The sequence below is a fragment of the Podarcis filfolensis genome (genome assembly GCF_964270895.1).
Source record: "Podarcis filfolensis genome assembly, chromosome: 1".
NCBI lineage: Eukaryota > Metazoa > Chordata > Lepidosauria > Squamata > Lacertidae > Podarcis > Podarcis filfolensis.
The window spans coordinates 133,270,444-133,291,893 of NC_139604.1; the positions used below are offsets into that span (position 1 = coordinate 133,270,444).

At 42.9% G+C, this 21,450-nt stretch overlaps 1 protein-coding gene across 3 annotated transcripts; it reads right to left on the reverse strand.

The window, feature by feature from the left end:
* Positions 1-1,993: 1,993 nt before the first annotated feature.
* On the reverse strand, positions 1,994-20,387 carry KLHDC1 (kelch domain containing 1). Of its 3 annotated transcripts, none has more exons than XM_083618252.1 (13): positions 20,363-20,387; positions 17,393-17,463; positions 15,913-16,030; positions 14,890-15,008; positions 14,191-14,269; positions 13,988-14,071; positions 13,183-13,266; positions 12,010-12,068; positions 10,640-10,752; positions 9,351-9,423; positions 6,334-6,418; positions 5,752-5,804; positions 1,994-4,553 (listed from the first exon to the last, which is right to left on the reverse strand). In XM_083618252.1, exons 3-13 carry the CDS (start codon positions 16,024-16,026, stop codon positions 4,379-4,381), a joined length of 1,038 nt encoding a protein of 345 aa, XP_083474378.1. In that variant the 5' UTR covers positions 16,027-16,030; positions 17,393-17,463; positions 20,363-20,387; the 3' UTR covers positions 1,994-4,378. The 3 variants fall into 3 exon arrangements, with proteins under 3 accessions (XP_083474378.1, XP_083474376.1, XP_083474377.1); XM_083618250.1 differs by lacking the exon at positions 20,363-20,387 and adding an exon at positions 19,915-20,331; XM_083618251.1 differs by lacking the exon at positions 20,363-20,387 and adding an exon at positions 19,527-19,611.
* Positions 20,388-21,450: the final 1,063 nt, after the last annotated feature.

Here is a 21,450-nt window from a genome sequence, read left to right on the forward strand (position 1 = left end):
TTACCTTACAATCCCACCACATATGATACCCAGGGACTTCAAGGCGGCTTCCAAATGAGAGTGGTGTGTTCTCCCTGCTCAGAGGGAGGCAGGGAAGGGGGGGGGAAAGAATGGTAGAATCATAGAATGGTAAGGGAACCCAATCTTGGGAGAAAAGCAATGACAAACCTGGACAGCATCTTAAAAAGCAGAGACATCACCTTGCCAACAAAGCTCCGTATAGTTCAAGCTATGGTTTTCCCAGTAGTGATGTATGGAAGTGAGAGCTGGACCATCAAGAAAAGGCTGATCGCCAAAGAATTGATGCTTCTGAATTATGGTGCTGGAGGAGACTCTGGAGAGTCCCATGGACTGCAAAGAAGATCAAACCTCTCCATTCTGAAGGAAATCAGCCCTGAGTGCTCACTGGAAGGACAGATCCTGAAGCTGAGGCTCCAAGACTTTGGCCACCTCATGAGAAGAGAAGACTCCCTGGACAAGACCCTGATGTTGGGAAAGATGGAGGGCACAAGGAGAAGGGGATGACAGAGGATGAGATGGTTGGACAGTGTTCTCGTAGCTACCAGCATGAGTTTGACCAAACTGCAGGAGGCAGTGTAAGACAGGAGGGCCTGGCGTGCTCTGGTCCAGGGGGTCACGAAGAGGCGGACATGACTAAACGACTAAACAAGGGAACCCAAAGGTCATCTAGTCCAACCCCCTGCAATGCAGTAGTCCCAACGAAAGCATCCATGACTGATGTGTTGCTCATTCAGGCAATCATAGAATTGTAAAGTTGAAAGGGGTCCCCCCAGGGTCATCTAGTCTACCCCCTGCAATGCAGGAATCGCAGGTGAAGATTCCCTGACTGAGGGCCATCTGGCTTCGTTTTTTTTAAACCTCAAATGAAGAATGGGGATGAGAAGCCAAGCCATTTTTGCTTCTCCCCCCCCCCTTCATGCTGTCCTCCCAACAACCCGGTGAGGTAGGTTACACCTGAGAGCCAGTGGCTTGCCCAAGCAGGTCTTAGAGGATTTGAACCCGCATCCTAACCCCAACAGTGTTCACACTGATTCTCGTCTGCCTGCGCACGCAGAGGATTGAGATGCAAGCTGTTTTGCAGAGCGGTGCTGTCCATTCCTTGGGTTTCTTGCGCATCCACTCTGGAAAGTGAAAGGGCTGTCAGTTAATGAGGGGTTATGACAACTCACAGGCACCGAAAAGGGGGCCTGGATTCCAAGCCTTCAGCTTGAGTATTCAAGTGACTAAAATTGTGCAGCCTAGTATCCTCTTCCTTCCATTTTCCTTGGGGTGAGTGGATTTAGTTTTCGGTGGACACACAGAACCTTCTGCTCTCAACCATCCACTTCAACTGCTAGATTCACTGTCTACCTGACTTACCTGCACCCCTAACCCCCACTCAATTGCCATTCTGTAAACTCACAGGCAACCATGTTTTTAAGTGTGATTTCCTTTCCTTCTATAAACTATGCGCTTCTGAATTCCTTGACTATACCCCTGCCACAGTGTACAGCTCATTTTATGGGTTATTTGTTTTTGTACTGTATTGCTATTTTGTACTTTGTGTTATTTTGTATTTTTCTGTTGTGTTGTGAACCACCTTGGGATCTTCGGATGAAGGGTCGTATACGAATTTAATAAATAATAAGCCTCTTTCATTTGTTTCCAAAGTAATAAAACGTTGTTGCAGTGTGCAATGCTCCATTCCTTTCCCTTCTCCCCCTTGGTTTTCCACTTCTCTGTCCCCTAACAGTTTTCTATGGCTACTGAACATGCCCAGTGCTCACTGGTGTGTGTGTGTGTGTGTGTGTTTCTTCCCTAAAGCTTCTTGAGGGTGGTGGTGTGGGTACTTCTGCAAACTGCAGGGTCACCGCATGCCTGCCGACACCCTGCTTGTGTGCATGATATAGTTTCAGCCCTATAATAATAATAATAACCGTAAGTTTGCTATTGGTAGACAGGATTATATAACTGTATAACATAAACAAGATAGTCAGAATTCCATGTTTTTATTGCAAGAGAAAATTTCAGTCTTCTGCAGATATTGTAAAACACACATGAAAACATAATAAGGCAATAAAGGCACTTTTCTTTGGAACTGATTCTGAACACAATTTCAATATGAAAAACTTGTGGATACTTCCCTGTCAAAGTTTTCTAGCTCAGGTATGGTATAATCATCAATGTTGCTACTGAAGTTCAGAGTCAAGTTCCTCTGACTTTGACCTCATCAGGATTTGACCTTTTAAGTAGCACCATTGCTATTTGCAAGGTTATCTGGAAGTCCATAGAATTCTCACACCAATCCTAAACACATTATGTAGAGGTTCCATTAAAATAAACGACCATCACTTCAAAATACTGTCACAATCCACTGAAGTTTTCCTGCTCATGTATGGGAGCTGCTCCCATTCGTTCTGCAGAGGCCTTGGGCAGAACATCCCAGTGGATTGCATTTTAATGCTTGACGCGTATGGCACTCTTGAGTATCCTGCATGTGCTGGGGACCAGAAGGCAAGAACTGAATGCTCCTGTGCAGCATTCTCCAATGCCGTAATTTTCATAACTGGTCAGATCAATTCTAATAATGCAATAAAGGGTTCTCATCCTACTAGGCTAGGTTTGCCAACTTTTCTTTAGGATGGCCTTCTTTTGTGTTTTAACAGCTGTGCAACAAGCAGAGATTCAGAGGAAACTAACTCATTACTTCACCTGCACATCAGAAAAGCTTCGTCTGCTGAATTTCAGCTTGTTAAAGGCACAGAACTTCCACACACAAGTTTTCAGCCTTAACCCAAACATCTGCCAGGATGATCATTAAAAATACTTTAAGAGAAATATTTGTGACATCTTGATTTGCTCCAAGACTGCGTCAATGCCAAGTGCAACATTTTACCTAGAAGGGAGCAGAACTGGAGTGAATCTCATGACAAAAGGTAGATAAAAAGTCACTTGCTACCTACAGTACGTTCAAAGTACGTTATGCCATTGTTCCACGACAAAGGTTGGCATTAATGACTTCACTAAACTGCTGCATCTGTTCAGGTGCTTGAACCACCTGATTCCTCTGATTTTCAGTCATTCATATATTAGGTCCAAAGTCAAATATCTGAAACATAGCTCTATACTTGATAAGTCACATACTCGGTTTTGGGAGTAAAAGCCCACATTCCTTATTTTTAGCTTGTAGACTAAGAACAAGGAAGCAAAGATCAGTTATATAAAATCTGCATCACCCCTTCCCCAACAGAAGCAAAATTGCCATGGTGGGATTCGGCTAACAAGTCCCATTAGCACAAAGATTTCCACTTGCGCAATGGGCTCCCCACACCCCAGGTTTGAGGGAGAGAGTAGGCAAGGGAGTGTCCCCTCTGGGGAACTGAAATGCATGTGCTGGTGGAATGATCAGAAGAGTGTGATGTTGAATTCCTCCCCTAGTATCAAAAATATCCCTAAAGAGATATATGGCTTAAATGTAATACTGAGTTATTAAGCAGCATATCATGGCATGACTCCACCTCCTCCTAATACCACATGTGCTTAGTTATTACTGCAACCAGCCTGAAGGCAACTCAAAGTAGATGTATAAACAAAAAGATTTCCCCCAAAGATTTTTGCTCAAAATGGCAAGTGAGTAAAAGTATTCAGAGTAAGATTCTACTCAAAACATAACAGCAAAATGGTAACAACAGGGTCCCTATTAGCTAAATACCTAACACTGATAGGAAATTTGTATTTTATAAATACTTTACAATAAATAACAAAAAAACAGCTAAGTTGAATACAAACCTTACACATTGTGGTCTGTGTAACATTTTTAAAATTGTGATTATTTACAGTCTATCAATGTTTATTGCAACAGTAAAACTTTGCCCAGTAAAAACATTTAACACAAAAGTGCAACTTTAAAGTGTTTCTATAAAATAGTGTCAATACCCGGCCCATGCAACTTTCAACCAAGTTTTTTATAGTGCTGTCGAAAGAAGAGAGTTTTGCGGCTTCAGAGGTATTAAAGAAATCCCCCTCTTCAGACAATGGCTAAAGTGTAGCAATACACAGGAATATGACCAAATAAAGGTTTGACTGTCTGAAGCCTCATTAACATATTTAGCTTTAATAATAATAAATGGCTCAACTAGCTTTAAGAACTGGCTCAGTAAACCCAAGAAAGTTGTTATTAACCTCCAGAGCCCCTAAGTGGAGCTGTTATTACATCAGTAGACTCTGCTCCCGTTCCTTATGCACCAGCAAATCAGAGTGCCTTTCACCCGATCTGACCCAGCCTTAGAAATTCAGCCCAAACAGTCAACAGTAACATTTCAAAATTATCTCCAAGAAGGGTCTGTACTCTGCGCTGTATATTCACGAAGAATGGTTGCTAAGAGACATTAATTTGCTCCTGTGCTGCTTCTTTGGCTTTTCTTTCTCGACGATGGCTAACAGCAGCCCAAAAAGTTATTTTATCCATAGCTTCCTCCAAAAGTCTAGATGGTAACCAGGATAGTTGGTTCTCCAAGAGGGCAGCATTTTTACCAATGCAGTCAAGGCTCAGTCTGAAAGAAATAATGCCAGATTACAAAGTTTTGCAGGTTAAACATTAAACTATATAGAAGAAAACAGTTTTATCCATGTGAGTACCTAGGTATTCTCATCTCAACTATGAATTTACCAGGTGGCTTTAGGCAAGTTAATATGGCTTAGTTGAAACATCATGCCAAACTGGTTTGTGCTAACTGCAATTAAGACTCCACACCATGATTTGGACGTCCAACATTAAACCATGGCTTAGAGCAGCTTTTGTCTTCCATCTGCTCAGCTTTGCAAGTTTGCTCCCATCCCCATGGTGCATTAGCCTTCTGAAGTAGGTCTGTGTTTTCAAGGGTTTGATAACTGAAAACCACAGCCCACATCAACTGTGGTTTGCAAACCAGCTTCAAATAGAGGCTTGATATCATAGTTTGACAGTGTTTCACACACCATGGTTCGTAACTGACATTGGGTCAGATACAAAGATAGACAGGCCATGGTTTGGAGCCGACAACTGAAATACTGTCGCAACCTCAGTCCTGGCCCCTTACCTGCAATATGGGGACTAAAGTGATTAATTCAACGCTGTGCTAAGGTGATCCTTCTGTCAGCTCGTCTGTGCACTGTTCCTGACACCCACCCACACTAAGCCAATTTGGAGTGTGGGAGAGGTTAGTGAAGAGGTGCTGGAAGCAGCCCTGTTGCACAAGGCTTCCGCTGACGGGACTCATCAGCTGCGTCGCACCCATAACGTTGACCTATTTAAAGTGATGTTGCAAGGATTATCAAGTGAATGGAAAAGGCTTTGGACTCTTCAAAGTTGTACACTGTTTTGTATATGGTTTCAAGTTTGAGGTTAACAGATGCACAACTGAAATAACACTCGGATTTCAGAGCCTCTGAAATCCACAGAACATAACTGTCGTTTCTCACGAACCAAAATTCTGCAGGACTTTGAGGTGCAGGGGATACCCCCTCTTCCCTTCCTTGTCAGGGAATGCTTGAAATCATTGCACTGTGTGTGGAGCATTCCTTGACTCCCTGAACAGCCCCTGCATGGGTACAGCTTAGTGTGTGTCAGTGGCCCTGCATGTGCTCTGAAGCCGCTATGTCGGGATAGTTACCGCTTAACATTTTGGAATATACGGTTGCTTTTAAACAGTGTTGAACTCAACTAGGCTCATGGCTTTATAATATTGTTATCTGAGTAATTTCTCAGCTCACCTGAGAAGTGAGTATGGTTGTGTCTGGAAAATCAATAAATCGCTGCAGTGTCCCTAAGCAAGAACAACAAAAAATTCAAATATTTATGAGTTACTTTGCAACAAAGGTACTTATAGCAATGCACAACAATAAAACATTGCATTAAAATATATGCAATTAAAAATAACATAAAATCAACAATACCAACATGCAGCAGAAACAGTTAAAAAAACTCAGTAGAACTGGGTAAGGAAGAACAACTAAATATTTTAATGAGGTATTTAAAAACATTGGGCTAAGCCAACAAAGCAGTTCTGATAATGCAAGGATTTCAATTTGTGAAATGCAATATCCTCACTCTCTCCTCAAGCACCCCCAAGCGCCCCCCGCCCCAAATCTGCTCTGGAGGGTTGTGGGAGCCCCAGAAGAGATTTAGGGGTGCACAGGGAAAGGAGAGGGAGGAGGAGTTCAGGAAGGATCAAAACCCCTCTCATATGATCTGATTCTGTTTACCTAAATTCTCTCCATAAAAATATTTTTAAATTTCAATTAAAAGACTTATCAGCACAATGGTGACATTTAACATGTGTTCTATTTACTGACCGTGTCCATGAAATGCAAGTCATCTTTGCTTCCTCCAAAGACCATCACTTCACCTTCTTTACCAAGACAAGCTGTATGCCACAATCTAAAAGTATATTATAGTGAGAATAAATACTCAAATAACTGTGCATTTAAAACAAGTTTTCAGGTAGCTATCATAGGGTTTTAGTGCATTTTGTAGGCTATTGTAGCACTCTCCCCCTTTAATCTCTACTGCATAGTAAATAGATTTATTTGAATGGAGCTGGCTCTCAGCTCTTGAACTAACTAATTAGTCCACTCAAATGGATTCTAAAAACATCTGAATTCATTAGACACAAATCAAGAACTTACTACCCTTTTACTACTTACCATGAGTGGGCTTACTTTTTTTGTCAAACACAACTGTTTAATAAACATTTAACAATGTATGCATTCCAATTCTTATCATAAAACCCAGCAAGATAGATTTAAATTGGAGGAACACAACCAAAATAGTTCTCTTGTGAGTGCAGATTTAAAAAGTACCTTTAGCAAACACAATTAAAAATGGCTGCTGTGATGTAGAGGGACTTGATTTGAGAGTAGGTATGGCCATGGCAACAATTTAAAAACTGGGCCATCAGAAAGAAATCTTTCTTTCTTACAGATCTTGGCCTTCATTCAAAATCATAGGGTGAAACCCAGGCACTGAGTCTTGAACTTGCTTATTCTGAAGTGCATAATTTGAGAGTTGGAGAAACATCTCTGGGACAAAGAAAGCACCTCTCTTCCCTCCCCTGTCTCAGTTCAAAGGAATCTGACAAGCACGGAGATGAAATTTGTTACCTTAAAAACACACTTATGCAAAAAAGTACAAGAAGAGCTTGGTAATTTAGTTTAGATACCAGCTTTCCACAGCTAGAGTGAGCTGCTAAGTTCAGTTTCTCCTCACCCCACCCCTGATATGTCACTGAGGTCAAAGGAACGAAGGGTCTTTAATCTCTCATCCCTCCTTTGTATCTTCCAAGAATTGGAGCTTTCTGAATGTTAATGGTTTACAAAATTATGCTAAAGGGAGTAAGTTTTCTTTTTGCACATCCTAGTGCAAAATAAACAAATGGGTATGCATGGATACACAGAAGTTCAAAATAGGACCAATTCATATAGGTTTGTAAAGAGAGCTTCACTGAACTGAGGTGAATTTTCTTTCAAGAATTAACAGACTGAGTATAACTCACTGAGGTCAGCAGGATTGCAGAATTTGTCCCCTTTTGTTTATTTAACTATTGCAAAAATATGTGCAAGATGACTCGGTACTAAATAGCACTTCTTACTTCATTAATTTCAGCAATTATGCACTGTTCTCCTTACACTAAACTGTATCCCACCTGTTCTCTTCCTCATACCTGTTGATAGGTCTGCCTCTGTCTTATCTGCATTAGGAAAACTCTGGCCTGGACTGGATCATCGCAGAACACTGGAAAGCCTTTCCTGCCTTGACTCTGTGCCTTGACTCCTAGCTTGAAACCTGAAGCTTTTTTCTACAGACTGATAGGTTTATGTCCTCTCACAGCTGCTCTAACTTAGTACCTAGACATTCTAATAAAGCATGTTATTTGCATCACATATCGGCTAGATTAACGTCACCTTTTAAAATAAACCCTCCACCTAGAATTATAGTACTGAGTTACACTCTGATTTCAATCTAATTTTATATAAAATTGCTTTAATATGAGAAGATCTAAGTACCAAAATATGTTATGGTTAGTGTGTGCTGCTGCGCATCTACCTAAAACATTGGGGGTGGAGACTTCGTTAGAATGGAGGGGGATGATGATAGTTTGGCACAGTTTGAATCAGCTTCTATCTATTGTAGAGACTAGCTGTGGTGTGGGAGTGTAATTCCAATCCCCCTTGGCGGCACCGGTTCAACCATCAGTCTGCAGTGATATAATATTTGCACAGGGCCTGCACAGATAAAGTCAACATGCAGGCCCTCTGAAAACATGCATATCAAGAATGTTTTGTTATAGTGCAGCCTACACACACCCCTTCCACAAATAAATAGAAGGTGTGGATGCAATCTCACTCCCTGACCCATGTAGATTTTCATTCGAATCAGGGCTTTAAGGCCGCCGTCCCAATCGCATGAACCAAGCAAGCAATTTCTCCTGAAGTCAATGTGCCTTTCTTCCAAATGAGTGTGTTAGGGTGGACGTCAAATAAAATTCAAATAAATGTCCAATAGGTGCATGATTAGGTGAAATTTATCAAATATTTCTTCACAATCGTATGTATCTATACTGATACCTTTTTAGTATCACCTGGAAAATTATATTACTGGCTCAGACAGAGATATAGGATAAAGTTAACTGAAAATGTGCACAATTCATTTTGGGTTTTTTATTTAAAGATACCTGGTTGGATTCTATGACCTATGATGAGACCTCCACTTGTCTAACAGGGCTTTCCTGCCTCCACCCTCCCATTCCAGAAGCTCAGGGGACCCTATAGGACAACATCTGATGTGAACAGAACTTCTGCCTGAACAGAAGTTTATACTTGTACTTGGCATCACTGGAGATCCAAGCCTATGCTCCAATGTTGAACATAACATAACAATTTATTCATACTTTCTTCAATTCCAGAAAAAGTTGACTAGTTTATTATACCCAGAGGCATGCCTAGGAGCCCTTAAACCACTGGAAAGTAATGTATTGGCCCCCTGCCCCCCCCAAAAAAACCAACACTTTACTGCAATAGCCACATTAGAAATGACTACATTTTATGTGACCCAACTACTCAAAGCGTCCGGAGTGAAGGCAAGGCAAGGAGGAAGGGCAAAAGAATTAGCATGCATTTGTGCCATGGTGCAAAAAGGACAGGAAGCTTCTCCTATGTTTGATTTCACCACGACAGTGGAGGCAAGTCACCACACACACCTACATCATACACTCCACAGTCTGATAGGTGTTTTTTGCACGCCCCTCCCCCCGGGCCTGCGCCCCTGGTTGGGGGCTGGTTTCACCAACCCCCAGGTACGCCTCTGATTGTACCTCGGTATGCTCTTTGGTAAGTATGTAAGTTGTTGCCATTTGTTTGTTGCGACATCATAAATCCAACCATCACCTGAAAATAAAGAAAGATGCATAGTTACTGCTATTTATTTTCTTTAAACACACACACACATTGATAATAAGAGACCATTTAAGTTATGCAATATATTACGTTTCGTGTTTAAACATGAAATAAATGATACTGAATATGAAAAACTAGGGCAACTGTGGACAGGACCCAAGGAGCAGCTTGTACAGCTTGAACCCTATGGGCTTTTGACACCCTCCTCCTACAGAACACTGGACTTTAGTGCCATATCAGAACTTCCTGCTTTTAAAATTCCCTTCCGTTACAAAAGTGGTGGCAAAGAGGGATGCTGTAACTTGAAGCCTCTTTGAGCATAGACTTGACTAGTTATATGGTTCTATGGACTGGGAACACACTATGTTTCACAAGCATTCAGCATTTCTGCTTGGGCTGCTACGTGAGTCCTCTTCTTTTCACCACTTTTCCCTTCTGTCTGTTGTGACAGGCCGCAGACTAGGCTGCACATTTCAGACTTCTGCTACAGAGGCAGACAATAAACTAGTCTTGGGAGGCAGGGGTACCATTTTAAAGCCCATATATCTTCAAAAGGCCTATTGGCTGGAGATGGAAAATACCCAGAACTAAAGCAGCTTGTTAGAAGGAAAGGTGCTCTGAGAGTCTCTTTGGTCTGAAGACCTGGATAAAACTGCTTTCAATAAATAACAATAAAAATTTACCCTATGTCTGTTTTGTTAGAAGTAAGCTCTACAAATAAATAGATTTACCCCTAAGTAACTGCAGCCAATGAGTTACAGTACTGTTTTTTAAAATGCCAAGTCTGAAACTAAAAACTAAAGGAACAGTTTTAAAAAACATTCTGACATTGATTTTATCTTCAGCTGGCTGCAGTTCTTTGACTTATAAAGAAAGCCACAGCAGTTTCCTTCTGAAACATGAAATCTGCTAGACTTTGATAAAAGATGGATTGAAATATTATCTTTAAGTTTACTTGTAGTCAGATTTGGAGCAGGGGGACAGGAGCCAGGGTGGTGGCAAGTCCTTCAAGCATTATGTATCCAGAGTTTTTTTGTTGCTATTGTGCCAGCAATTCATTGACAAACAAGTTTTTAATTTATCTTAGCATTATAGTTTGTTAATCACACAAATCATTCAGTTGTAACTTGCTTCCTTCTTAGCACAGTGTACTCAATAATTTTGAGTAAATAAAATGATAGCAATCAATTAATATCAAACTACTTACTTAAGGGTACATTGTCTGAACTCAGCCCACCAAACAGGAAAAGTTTACTATCTGTTACAGATGTCAAAGTATGCCATGATCTGTCTCCCGGTTTTTCTCCATTTGTGCAAATTCTAGAAAAAGCAAGCAAAAAACAAAAGGCCTACATATTTCAAGAAACAAACAAAATAATTATTGGGTGGGCAGTTTAGCATCTTTCAGGTGGGGGAAACAACTATTTTGCGAAGTCAGCATTCACGTCAGGCGATTTGCTTACAGGCAGCTTGCTTACTGCACCACTGCCAATGAGAGTCCTTCCCATGGGTAATGCTCTATTTTTCAAGTCTTTTTGCTCTTGGGAACCTCCTGTTGGGACATTCTTAAAGGTAAAGGTAAAGGGACCCCTGACCCTTAGGTCCAGTCGTGGCCGACTCTGGGGTTGCGGCGCTCATCTCGCTTTACTGGCCAAGGGAGCCGGCGTACAGCTTCCGGATCATGTGGCCAGCATGACTAAGCCGCTTCTGGCGAACCAGAGCAGCACACGGAAACACTGTTTACCTTCCCACTGGAGTGGTACCTATTTATCTACTTGCACTTTGATGTGCTTTTGAACTGCTAGGTTGGCAGGAGCAGGGACCGAGCAACGGGAGCTCACCCCGTCGTGGGGATTCGAACCGTCGACCTTCTGATCGCAAGTCCTAGGCTCTGTGGTTTAACCCACAGCGCCACCCGCGTCCCATTGGGACATTCTTAGGATCCATGAAAATCCCAAGATCTGCCTGGGGACTCTCCTTGTCTTTCAAAACCAGGAATCCATAGCTGCCAAGGAGGCAGGCTCCTAACAGAAGCACTATCTGATACTGGTAAGAAGGGGACTACAGACCCTGTTCTCCCTAGAGGCTTGGCATGTGTAATAAATATGGTAGTAAATTCATTGGGTCTGAGGCAATAAATAACAATAAATAACAATAAATACTACTAATTTAACGTCAAACAAAAAATTTAAAGGAGGGACAGCTAATGGAATCTGTCCTTATAGAATTCCTTCCTTCCTTCTTCTTTTACAAAATAATGTTTTCCCAGTCTGAGAACACGCAGAAGAATGGATAAACGTACTTCATAGATATGTCAAACTGAGATTTCCACACAATCCAAATAAATGTTCCCCAAAACCATATTGCTGTTTATCACCCTGAAACAATTATCTAAAAAGGGCATCGTCGTTATTTTAAGCATAACAAAGAGCAGTTTTTAGCTCAAGCTCCCCCAAAAAAGAAAACCAAAGGGGGGAAAAAAGTAATGACGCGAGTATTCAGGACAAAATATACAAATACAGTACATGAACATGAATTGTTACATACAACAGAGCTATGACATGAGGAAAAACTTACTTTCCCGACCAAACCCAGGTATCCAAATTCAAATAATGTAAATCATTCATTCTTTTTTGCTGTTCAAATAAAAAAGTTTAATTAGGAAAATATGACAATACAGAATGATTTTCAAAGGACACCCAAGTAATAGATTCTGTCTGCGCACTCCTCAAATGGGCAAATTGCAGCTGTTTCAAGACAGATTGTGTTCTTTATGGATTAAGGCAATATTTCCTGGCCAGGTAACCTCCAGATGTTCTGAACTACAACTCCCATGAGCTCCACCCAGCTAACATGACCAATTTTCTGATTTCCTACCTAGCCCCCTCTCTCTAACTTAAGGCACAGTTCCGATATATTTCATTTGGTCAAGAGGAAAAGCAGGATGGTGAATAGGAAGAACTTTGGCTTCTTGTATTGAATACTGGTGGATGGAGAAAGGGAGCTCCACAGAGGAAATCCCTTTATGTCTGCTGGCTGCACTCTCATTAGCAGGAATCATGTATTTACGTTATTATTCTTGATCACAGCAACTTCAAATGCAATCTGCATTTTCATAAAAATAAATAAGAGCAGCCCTGCTGGATCTAGACCAGCATTCAGCTCCACCAACAGCCCACCAGATACATGGATGGGAAGGCCTCAAAGAGGACCTGGGCGCAACAGTGCCCTCCCCACTTAATTGGAATTGCTCCTCTGTATCCTGTCCACATAGAGATGCCTTTGGGAAATCCACAAATGGACCCAAGGGCAAGAGTTCTCTCCTGCTGATACTCGGAGGCAGACTGTCTCTGGTCCTGCAGATAGCAGAAGTATAAACACACTTGTAGCCTAATCTTGCTAAACATGACATGCATACATTAGTACCAACTACAATCCAAAGTATTTTCCTTAGAAGATATATTTTACATGAAATGTATATTTTGGGGAGCAGTATCTGTTGATTGCATTCAGGATGTCACTGACAATACAACCTGCCTTTGTAGTTTTGGAACTCTGTTAGTTTGGTAAAGGCTGACTCGCTTTTCAAAACACTGCAGCAATTTTTAAAAAGGAAAATAGGCTCCCTTTCCCTCACAGCAGGCCTCACCATTTATTTTTATTTCAAAGTTGAATGCTTTTCCCTTTCCAGCACTGACATGCTCCTTTCCCCCCGTTTTTTCATAGCGTAAACATAAAATCAGTACAAACCAAAACACGGCCTCCAAACACGTAACCTTTATTTCCTAGGACTGTGCATGAATGTGCTGCTCGAGGCTGAGGTGGAACTCCATTCTGCAAGCAAATACAAAAGAAGTACTGCTGTGATTCTTAGGACTGCTGTATTGTGTTTGAGCCAGGACTGCCTTTGAAGAGGGTTTAGAAACTTCAGTTGCTGCAGAACGAATTGACTATCTACATTCTGGTATGGACCAGAAAGTCAGAACATTAAAATCAATCCTGTCTGTGAGTTTCTGGGGCCAATTTAAAAATTGTTGTGGTAACCTAAATCCCTAAAAGTTTGGGATCAGGTTATGGGCTTCGCCCATATGATTTTTGCCTGCATTAAAATCTGCATTGAAGGTCCTACATGGATATGGATATCTTACCACTGGTAAGATCAACAAGGTTGCCTAGCACAAGAAGACAGGATGGGCAACCTGTCTAGGTTCACCTATGATGTCTCTTTTGTGTGGATTGCATTGGCCTCTTCAGTTCAGGCATTCAAGCTGGCCTCAAAACCAGTTTTGTTCACTGCTGTCTTCTTCTAAGACTGCAATAGGTTTTTATTTCTTAGAAACACTTTAAAATGTTTGTGTTTGCAGATTTGTTTTTTACTATGGTAGGGCGTTATCCTTAAAAGCTGCCTAGAAATACTTCAATAAATAAATAAATGACTCAGAATATTCACATCAATCCAAGAGCATAAGGAAAGATATGTGAGATTGTGTTCGGAAAGCCTCTGGAGGACAATGAAACATGACAACAACAAATCCAGAGTTCAAATAACACTTACTTTAATTTTTGGCTGATACCAAGTTTGTGTAGTTGTATCAAAAACATGAACGTCATTGTGCCATCCCCAGAATATCCGTTCTCCCTGGAAGAAAACAAAGAAGTGAAACAGTAGGTTAAAGGGAATAAAAGACAATAAAACCACTGCTAATATTCCTTCCAACACAGGGTCCTCTTTATTTGAAACTGTAACAGATCTCTTACCCAATATGCATCATGAACATCAAAACAGTCACACAGCTCACTCTGCTTTCTACAGCCATAGCCACCAAAATAGATGAGCCTTTAAAAAAAAAAATCAGAATTAAAATTTACAAATTAATTCCTGCCATTAGATCTAAGAGGTCAGATGCTCTAATTTAATTCCTCTAGAGCAGCCTTCCCTAACCTGTTGCCTTCTACACCTTTTTGACTACAACTCACACACCTAGAAGGCAACAGGTTAGAGAAGGCAGCTCTAGAGTTCTTTGACATCTGCAATCATCTTGTTTCAATTCTCCTTGTGTGTGAAACCTTCCCACCCTCCAGTGTGCAAGGAACTACTGGAGCAAGGCATTTATGAGTAAAAGGACTTATCTGTGCTACCAAAATGCAGATCAATCAGCAGAGGAAAAACTCAAATATGCATTCATATTTTAATCATCTAATATTTCTAAGTCAGTGAACCACTGTCATTTAACAAGGTTTTAATACTGCCTTGGGCTCTAATCCTATCCAGTATCATGCCTCACACATAATTTGCAGGCTGTCGACATCAGGACAATTCTCATTTTATAAGTGAAGGAACAGAAGCACAAGTGAATTAAGGGAAGACAAAGGTCATGAAGCCACACAGAATTACAGCCTGGTCTGTTCACCAGCTAATGCCACCTCCCCATTTGTGAAATCACCCATGACAATTACCTGTCTTTATACACCCAGCAGGCAAGTTTGTCACGTGGTGTAGGAGGCTGACCTTTAAAGTCTGTGATTTTTTTCCACAAATAGGTTCCATTTCTTGTTCGCAAATTAACATAATAGAGCTTAAAAGGAAATTAAGACACTTTCAACACACAGCAATATTCTGGAAAAAATGAAGTGCTAATCGGCAAAAGTGGTGTCTGGAGAGAACAACCAGTAATATTTAGTCCTTTATAGTTTTAATAGAAAATGCTTAAATTCTTCTTCCTCCACTTCCTCATTGCTAATAATGAGCAGCACTTCTTATTGCAGGGGGCTTCTGTATTCTAATTTTAACTGTTGAAAGTCAGACTGTCCTTAACCTTTTCCACAACAGCAACATAAATTCCAAAGAAATAAAATGAAGCAGAAAGGCTTAACCTCTCAATTATGTTTGGTCACAACTTCTACTAAAATTAATTACTGTGATGCCCCATCATAGAGAGTTATAGAATCTAGTTACTCCACAGAATCTAGTCAAGGTCAGTTCCTAAACATCGGTGTCAAGCAGAGTCCCTCTGACATCAAAGGGCAGCTCTGAAGGCTTATATAAATTTTGAATGGCAGCATAACAAGCAGGTCATCAAATTCACACTGACATGAATGAGTTGCTGCCCTTCTTTTGGTAGCAGCATAAAATGCACAGAACTGCAAAACAAATTACACACACACAATTAGGCTGCTTCTCAAACATAAGCGCCCACATCACATGGTAAACCATTATGGAAATTAGGAGGAGGGTTAAAAGATTTTGTGTGTGTGTGTGTGTGTGTGTGTGTGTGTGTGTGTGATAGGTTCTGCAGTTCAAATACTTGGGCATACCCTAAAGTTGTTATTCTGGTTCTAGCCTGTAACCCGTGTGAAAATCAAATCAAAACATAATGTTAAGATTTCTTGAACAGTTTAATTCTTACTACTATACTATTTCATCCTTAACAAGCTTAGTAATTCTATCCGAAAGTTTCTAAAAATAAAGGAACCCTTTACCCGATTGCTGTATCCTTTGTCATCATATCCTCCAAAGATGTACAGCTTTCCATTAACAGACGCTCCGCAACTTCCAGACATGGATGGAGGCAATTCACCTTCCATCAGATGCATCGACCTGTAAATCAGCGAACATAAGAAATCCCATAATTTGGCCCACAGATTCAGGAGTAAATTCCTTCAGGAGCCCTCATGGGAAGCGATTCATGAATGAAATATGTAATAAAATACAGGTAGTAATTAGCGAAGCGTAGACTGAGGCTGGTTGGGCAGTGCCCCATTTGCCCTAATGGACCAGACTCCACTAGTGCCATCCCTAGACACAACCTACTATTGACATGTTTCTCTGTCTCAAGAGACAATGGAGTGTGCCTTTCGGGATGAAGTCAAACTGCTGCGTTAGGAACATCAAAGTGACCGCCCTGGGGTGCAAGCCTGGGCAGTGTGTATGGAGGTCCTAGAATGGCCAGATGACAAGAGCCCTCTCTTTGCCTTGCTACGGTCCAAAGAAAAGCAGAGCAATACGTTCAGGCCAACCGACTTATGGGCTCCTCTCCAGATTTGTGTAAGGTTTACTCCTTAACCTTTTCTTCTCCTGAAGATATCCCACAAGGCAGCAGAGGTTTAGGGTCAGAGTTTTCCTTCTCTTAGATGGGCTACATTCCCATGCTGCTCCTCACTTCCCTCTACAGCAGGGGGGGGGGTCAGCAAACTTTTTCAGCAGGGGACCGCTCCACTGTCCCTCAGACCATGTGGGGGGCTGGACTACATTGGGGGGAGGGACAATGCAAGAGCATCACAAGCCCCCCGTGACTGCTTACCTGTGTCTTGCGAGTGGCAGGGGCTGGCGGCGGCGGGGGGACGATGAGCGGTGTGCGAACAAAGCCCAGCCCCCTTCCTCCTCTAGGTAGGGTGGGGAGAAGCCAGGAGGAGGGAGGGAGGAGGTGCCACTGCTGCTGCCATGAGAGGGAGAGGGAAAGAACACGCACACTGGCGATCCATGTGATGATTCCCGGACCATCCGCAGGCCGGATCCAGAAGGCAATTGGGCCTGATCGGGCCAGCGCACCTTAGTTTGCTGACCCATGCTCTACACTACAGCATATGCAGAAACTGCCTTCTTGACTACTGGACCCACTGTTGGTCTCGTCTGCTCAATCCGCCAGAGCCTGCCTTTGCATGCAGAGGAGTCCCTCACCCATCGGCTACCCTCACCCGTTTTGGCCGGCCTGTCAAAGCCACTCCTGGGGTGTGTCCACTGTCACATGCTGAAAGCCTCCAGGACTAGTTGCAGCAATACAATAAAAAGGAAGGAGAAACACTGATACCTATTTTCCAGCACATATCATGCAGAAAGTCCATGAAAATCCATGGGATTTACTTTTACCCAGGGAATTTAGGATCATGCCTTTTGAAACAGTTTTGAAGGCTTGTGATATAAAGGCCTTGTTAAAAATTGTCAGTAAATAATATGACTTACCATAATCCACTGTCAATTTCATAGATCCACAGCTCATCGTTAGGTAAGTAAACTTCATTTTCTTCAATTGACTAACCAAAATAAGAAAGAAAATCACAGGCATACAAATGTTTCATCAGGGTCACTGGAAATCTTCCTTTCTACTAACAAGCTACTTTTCATTTCAAATTATAGCTTCTCATCAAGTGATTTGGATTGTGGAAGCCGTGCTGTAATAATGCACACTCATGGAATTATCTTCCTGAATATAGGAGTTTTGCTAGCTACCTAAGATCCACTCTGCTCAGAGTTCCACCAAGGTCTCTTGGGAAATTAAATTAAGTCTGGTTCAGCAGCAAATGGGAAGCAGGGAAATCGAGGCACTCCAAAGTATTGTTAAAAGCAATGTAATAAAGAAATTCCTATTTTGAAAAGCTGCTCATCGTGAAAAGTATTAGTGGTGATCAAGACTTTCGGGAAGTATTAGACATTAAAACCAGCCACCATAAACTGGGATATTTAATGCCTAATCTCATGGCACAAGGCAATCAGGATTCTGGAGCTAGAGAGGTGGAGACTATGCCACTCATGTGGAATTATTATTTTGTACTAAAATCATTGTAAGATCTTTGTGCCTGAACAAAGGCAGGGAAAGGCAGGCTAGCCATAGCACGGCACAACCTTCTCCCGCACTCCCGTAGATCTCAGCGAAAGGTCAGCCACTGCTCTTTCTGCACTGCTGTTCTGTGATCATTTAGCTGCACACAAATGGCCTATTTGGGAGGATGTGCACGTGTGATATCCATGCAGAACCAAGAACTGTATTTGTGAAACTGAAATGGCATCCCTCCAGTTTGCTAGCAAAGCCAGAGGAGAGAAATCACACCCAGAATCATCCAGCTAATGGCACTGTAAATAATTATTTGAACTATGAAGTTTTGCATATGAGAAGTGGTGGTTGCTGCCAGAGGTCCCTGTCTAAGGCTCCTGTGACTTCCTGCAACTGCTATTCAGAAGCATGGAGGCAGAGCACAGCTATCAAGGCTATTATTCTCCAGGAATATGTCCAATCCTCTTCTAAAGCCACCCAGGACCATCTTGGCTGTGAGTCGTGGAAGACTTGCACCCATGCCATGCAGGCATGTTTGTGCTGGCTGGGGCTGACAAGATAGTACAGTGGTACCTTGGTTCTCAAACTTAATCCATTCCAGAAGCCTGTTCCAAAACCAAATTGTTCCAAAACCAAGGCGCGCTTTCCCATAGAAAGTAACGCAAAATGGATTCATCCTTTCCAGACTTTTAAAAACAACCCCTACAACATCAATTTAACATGAATTTTATTATCTAACGAGACCACGGATCCATAAAATTAAAGCAATAAACAATGTAATGCAGTCACACAATCAATCAATCAGTAGCTGAACTGGGTTCCACACAGTCACAAAACAAAAAAAAGAGAGCCGCAAAAACAAAAATGCAAAATAAATAGCAAAAACAGATAGATGTCAGCATAACACTAAAAACGGAAGTGTGGCGCTCAAAACAGAAGCTTAAAACTCAAGTCATCAGTGTAACACTCAAAACGGAGCACTTTTGGTTTCCAAAAAAAGTTCACAAACTGGAACACTTCTGGGAATGCAATGCTTGGGTTCCAAGTTGTTTTGAATACCAAGGCGTTTGAGAACCAAGGTAGCACTGTAGCCCAAAACATCTGGAGGGCATCGGGTTGGGGAAGGCCACCCTATGCTATGGCTCCAACAAGGCTGGGACCAGTTTACCTGCAAGGTCGCCTCACCCCATAATTGCCCACCCAGCAGCTTCAATCGACAGAACTGGCACTGTTAAAGGTGCCCCATGAGATCTGTTCCACATTTGTAATAATTTCATTTTTTCATGTGGCGGCACCTACACTTTGGAAGTCCCTGCCTATTGACATCAAGCAGGGGTACACTACACTGAAATTCCACACCTGCTAAAATCATTATTTACACAAGCCGGTATTTGCGTTTTCATGTTTTAAGACTACTGTCATTCCAGCTTTCTGAAAGTTTTTAACCAGTGTTAGCTTTTCTTGCAGTAAAATTGTTTTATTATTATATTTTGTAAACCGCTTTGAGGTTTTGTGTCCCGTCCCCCAACCAAGCGGTGTTTGAATCTTATGAAATGAAATGTTATTGGCGAAAGAGCGCGAGTGGCGGGGAACCAAGCCGCCCTTTTATTTATTGAATTTATACACCGCTCTATAACAGAAGGTCTCCTCAGGGCAGGGGGCGGGAAAATAGGCCGGCCGCCGCGCCTCGAAAAACCAGCGACCAATAGGCGACGTCGCTTAGGTAAACGACGGCCCCTCTCTCCAATCCCGCTTCATCTCTACATCCAAACCCCCACCCCTCCGGGGCCTCTCGCCCTGTTATGCTTTCCCGCCCATTTTGCTCTCCTCAGCGAGCGCCCGAGTGGGCGGAGCCAGCGCCCCTTCCCCGTCTCCTCACGGAGCCTCCCGCCGCCGCCCCGCTTCTCCGCCGCCTCCCTCGCCCCTTCCTTACCACGTATCCCCCCCACACGTAAAGGCAGCCGCCGTCCACCACGGCGCAGTGCCCGCTCCGCTCCTCGGCCACGGAGAACTCCTGAAGCGGTGGGGAAGCGGCGGCAGCAGCAGGAGTCGCCGCCGCCGCCGCCATCTTGACGCGGGGTGAAAAGGCAGGCTGCCGTCGCCCCGCGTCGTCCCCTCAGCAACCGCGCGACGCCCGAGCGCTCGGAACGCGGGCCTGGCTCGGGAGCGCGGCGCCGTTGGCCTTGGGGAAGGGAGCCGTCGCGGAGCCGCTTCTTCCGCCGCCGCCGCCTCCTCTCTCCCTTGGCGCGGATGCGCAGGACTCGCCTGGCGCCAACCGCCCCGAGAGCCGTTTGAGGGGGAAAGGCGGAATACGCCGGGGAGAAGGCGGCGGGCCGAGGGGGGCGGGGGAAGAGAAGAAGAATAAATAGCAATAAACTGACGGGCTGGTGTCTTCGTTATTGTCTCTTCGTAAAACGGCGCTGTGATGATGATGATGATAATAATAATAATAATAATAATAATAATTATAATTATAATTATAATTATTAATAATAATAATATTATTATTATTTATTATTTGTACCCCGCCCATCTGGCTGGGTTTCCCCAGCCACTCTGGGCGGCTTCCATAGAAAACCAAAAATACACTAAAATATCACAGATTAAAAACTTCCCTAAACAGGGCTGCCTTAAGATGTCTTCTGAATGTCAGGTAGTTGTTTATCTCTCTGACATCTGGTGGGAGAGCGTTCCACAGGGCGGGTGCCACCACCAAGAAGGCCCTCTGCCTGATTCCCTGTAGCTTTGCTTCTGGCAATGAGGGAACCGCCAGAAGGCCCTCGGCGCTGGACCTCAGCATCCAGGCTGAACGATGGGGGTGGAGACGCTCCTTCAGGTGTCCTGGACCGAGGCCGTTTGGGGCTTTAAAGGTCAACACCAGCACTTTGAATTGTGCTCGGAAACGTACTGGGAGCCAATGTAGGTCTTTCAAGACCGGTGTTATGTGGTCTCGGTGGCCGCCCCCAGTCACCAGTCTAGCTGCAGCATTCTGGATTAGTTGTAGTTTCCGGGTCACCTTCAAAGGTAGCCCCACGTGGAGCGCATTGCAGTAGTCCAAGCGGGAGATAATCAGAGCATGCACCACTCTGGCGAGATAGTCCGCGGGCAGGGAGGGTCTCATCCTGCGTACCAGATGGAGTTGGTAGACAGCTGCCCTGGACACAGAATTGACCTGCGCCTCCATGGACAGCTGTGAGTCCAAAATGATAAGGCAAATCCCACGTCCTTGAAAATGAAAATGAGGAACATGGCTATGCGGACAAGGATTCTAAATTTCAGATGGAAATTATAGATAAGGACGGAAAAACTTTATCCAAAATGTGTCAGTTGTTAGAATGGAATTTAAAGGATGAAGAAGTTAAGTGGGTAATGATTCACTGGGCCAGAGATGTGGGTCATAACATACAATTTGAGGACTGGGAAAAACTATGGAAGGAGGGTTTAAAATTTACTGCATGTATGAGGTTAA

Excerpts from the sequence above, each read along its gene's own strand:
- KLHDC1 (XM_083618250.1), bottom strand. The coding sequence starts at position 20,049 with ATGGCGGCGGCGGCGGCGACTCCTGCTGCTGCCGCCGCTTCCCCACCG. Across the intron at positions 12,069-13,182 it reads TGTTTGGAGGCCGTGTTTTG|CAAAAAAGAATGAATGATTT; the intron begins GTTTGTACTGAT and ends TTATTTGAACAG. Across the intron at positions 10,753-12,009 it reads ACCTGGGTTTGGTCGGGAAA|AATTTGCACAAATGGAGAAA; the intron begins GTAAGTTTTTCC and ends TGCTTTTTCTAG.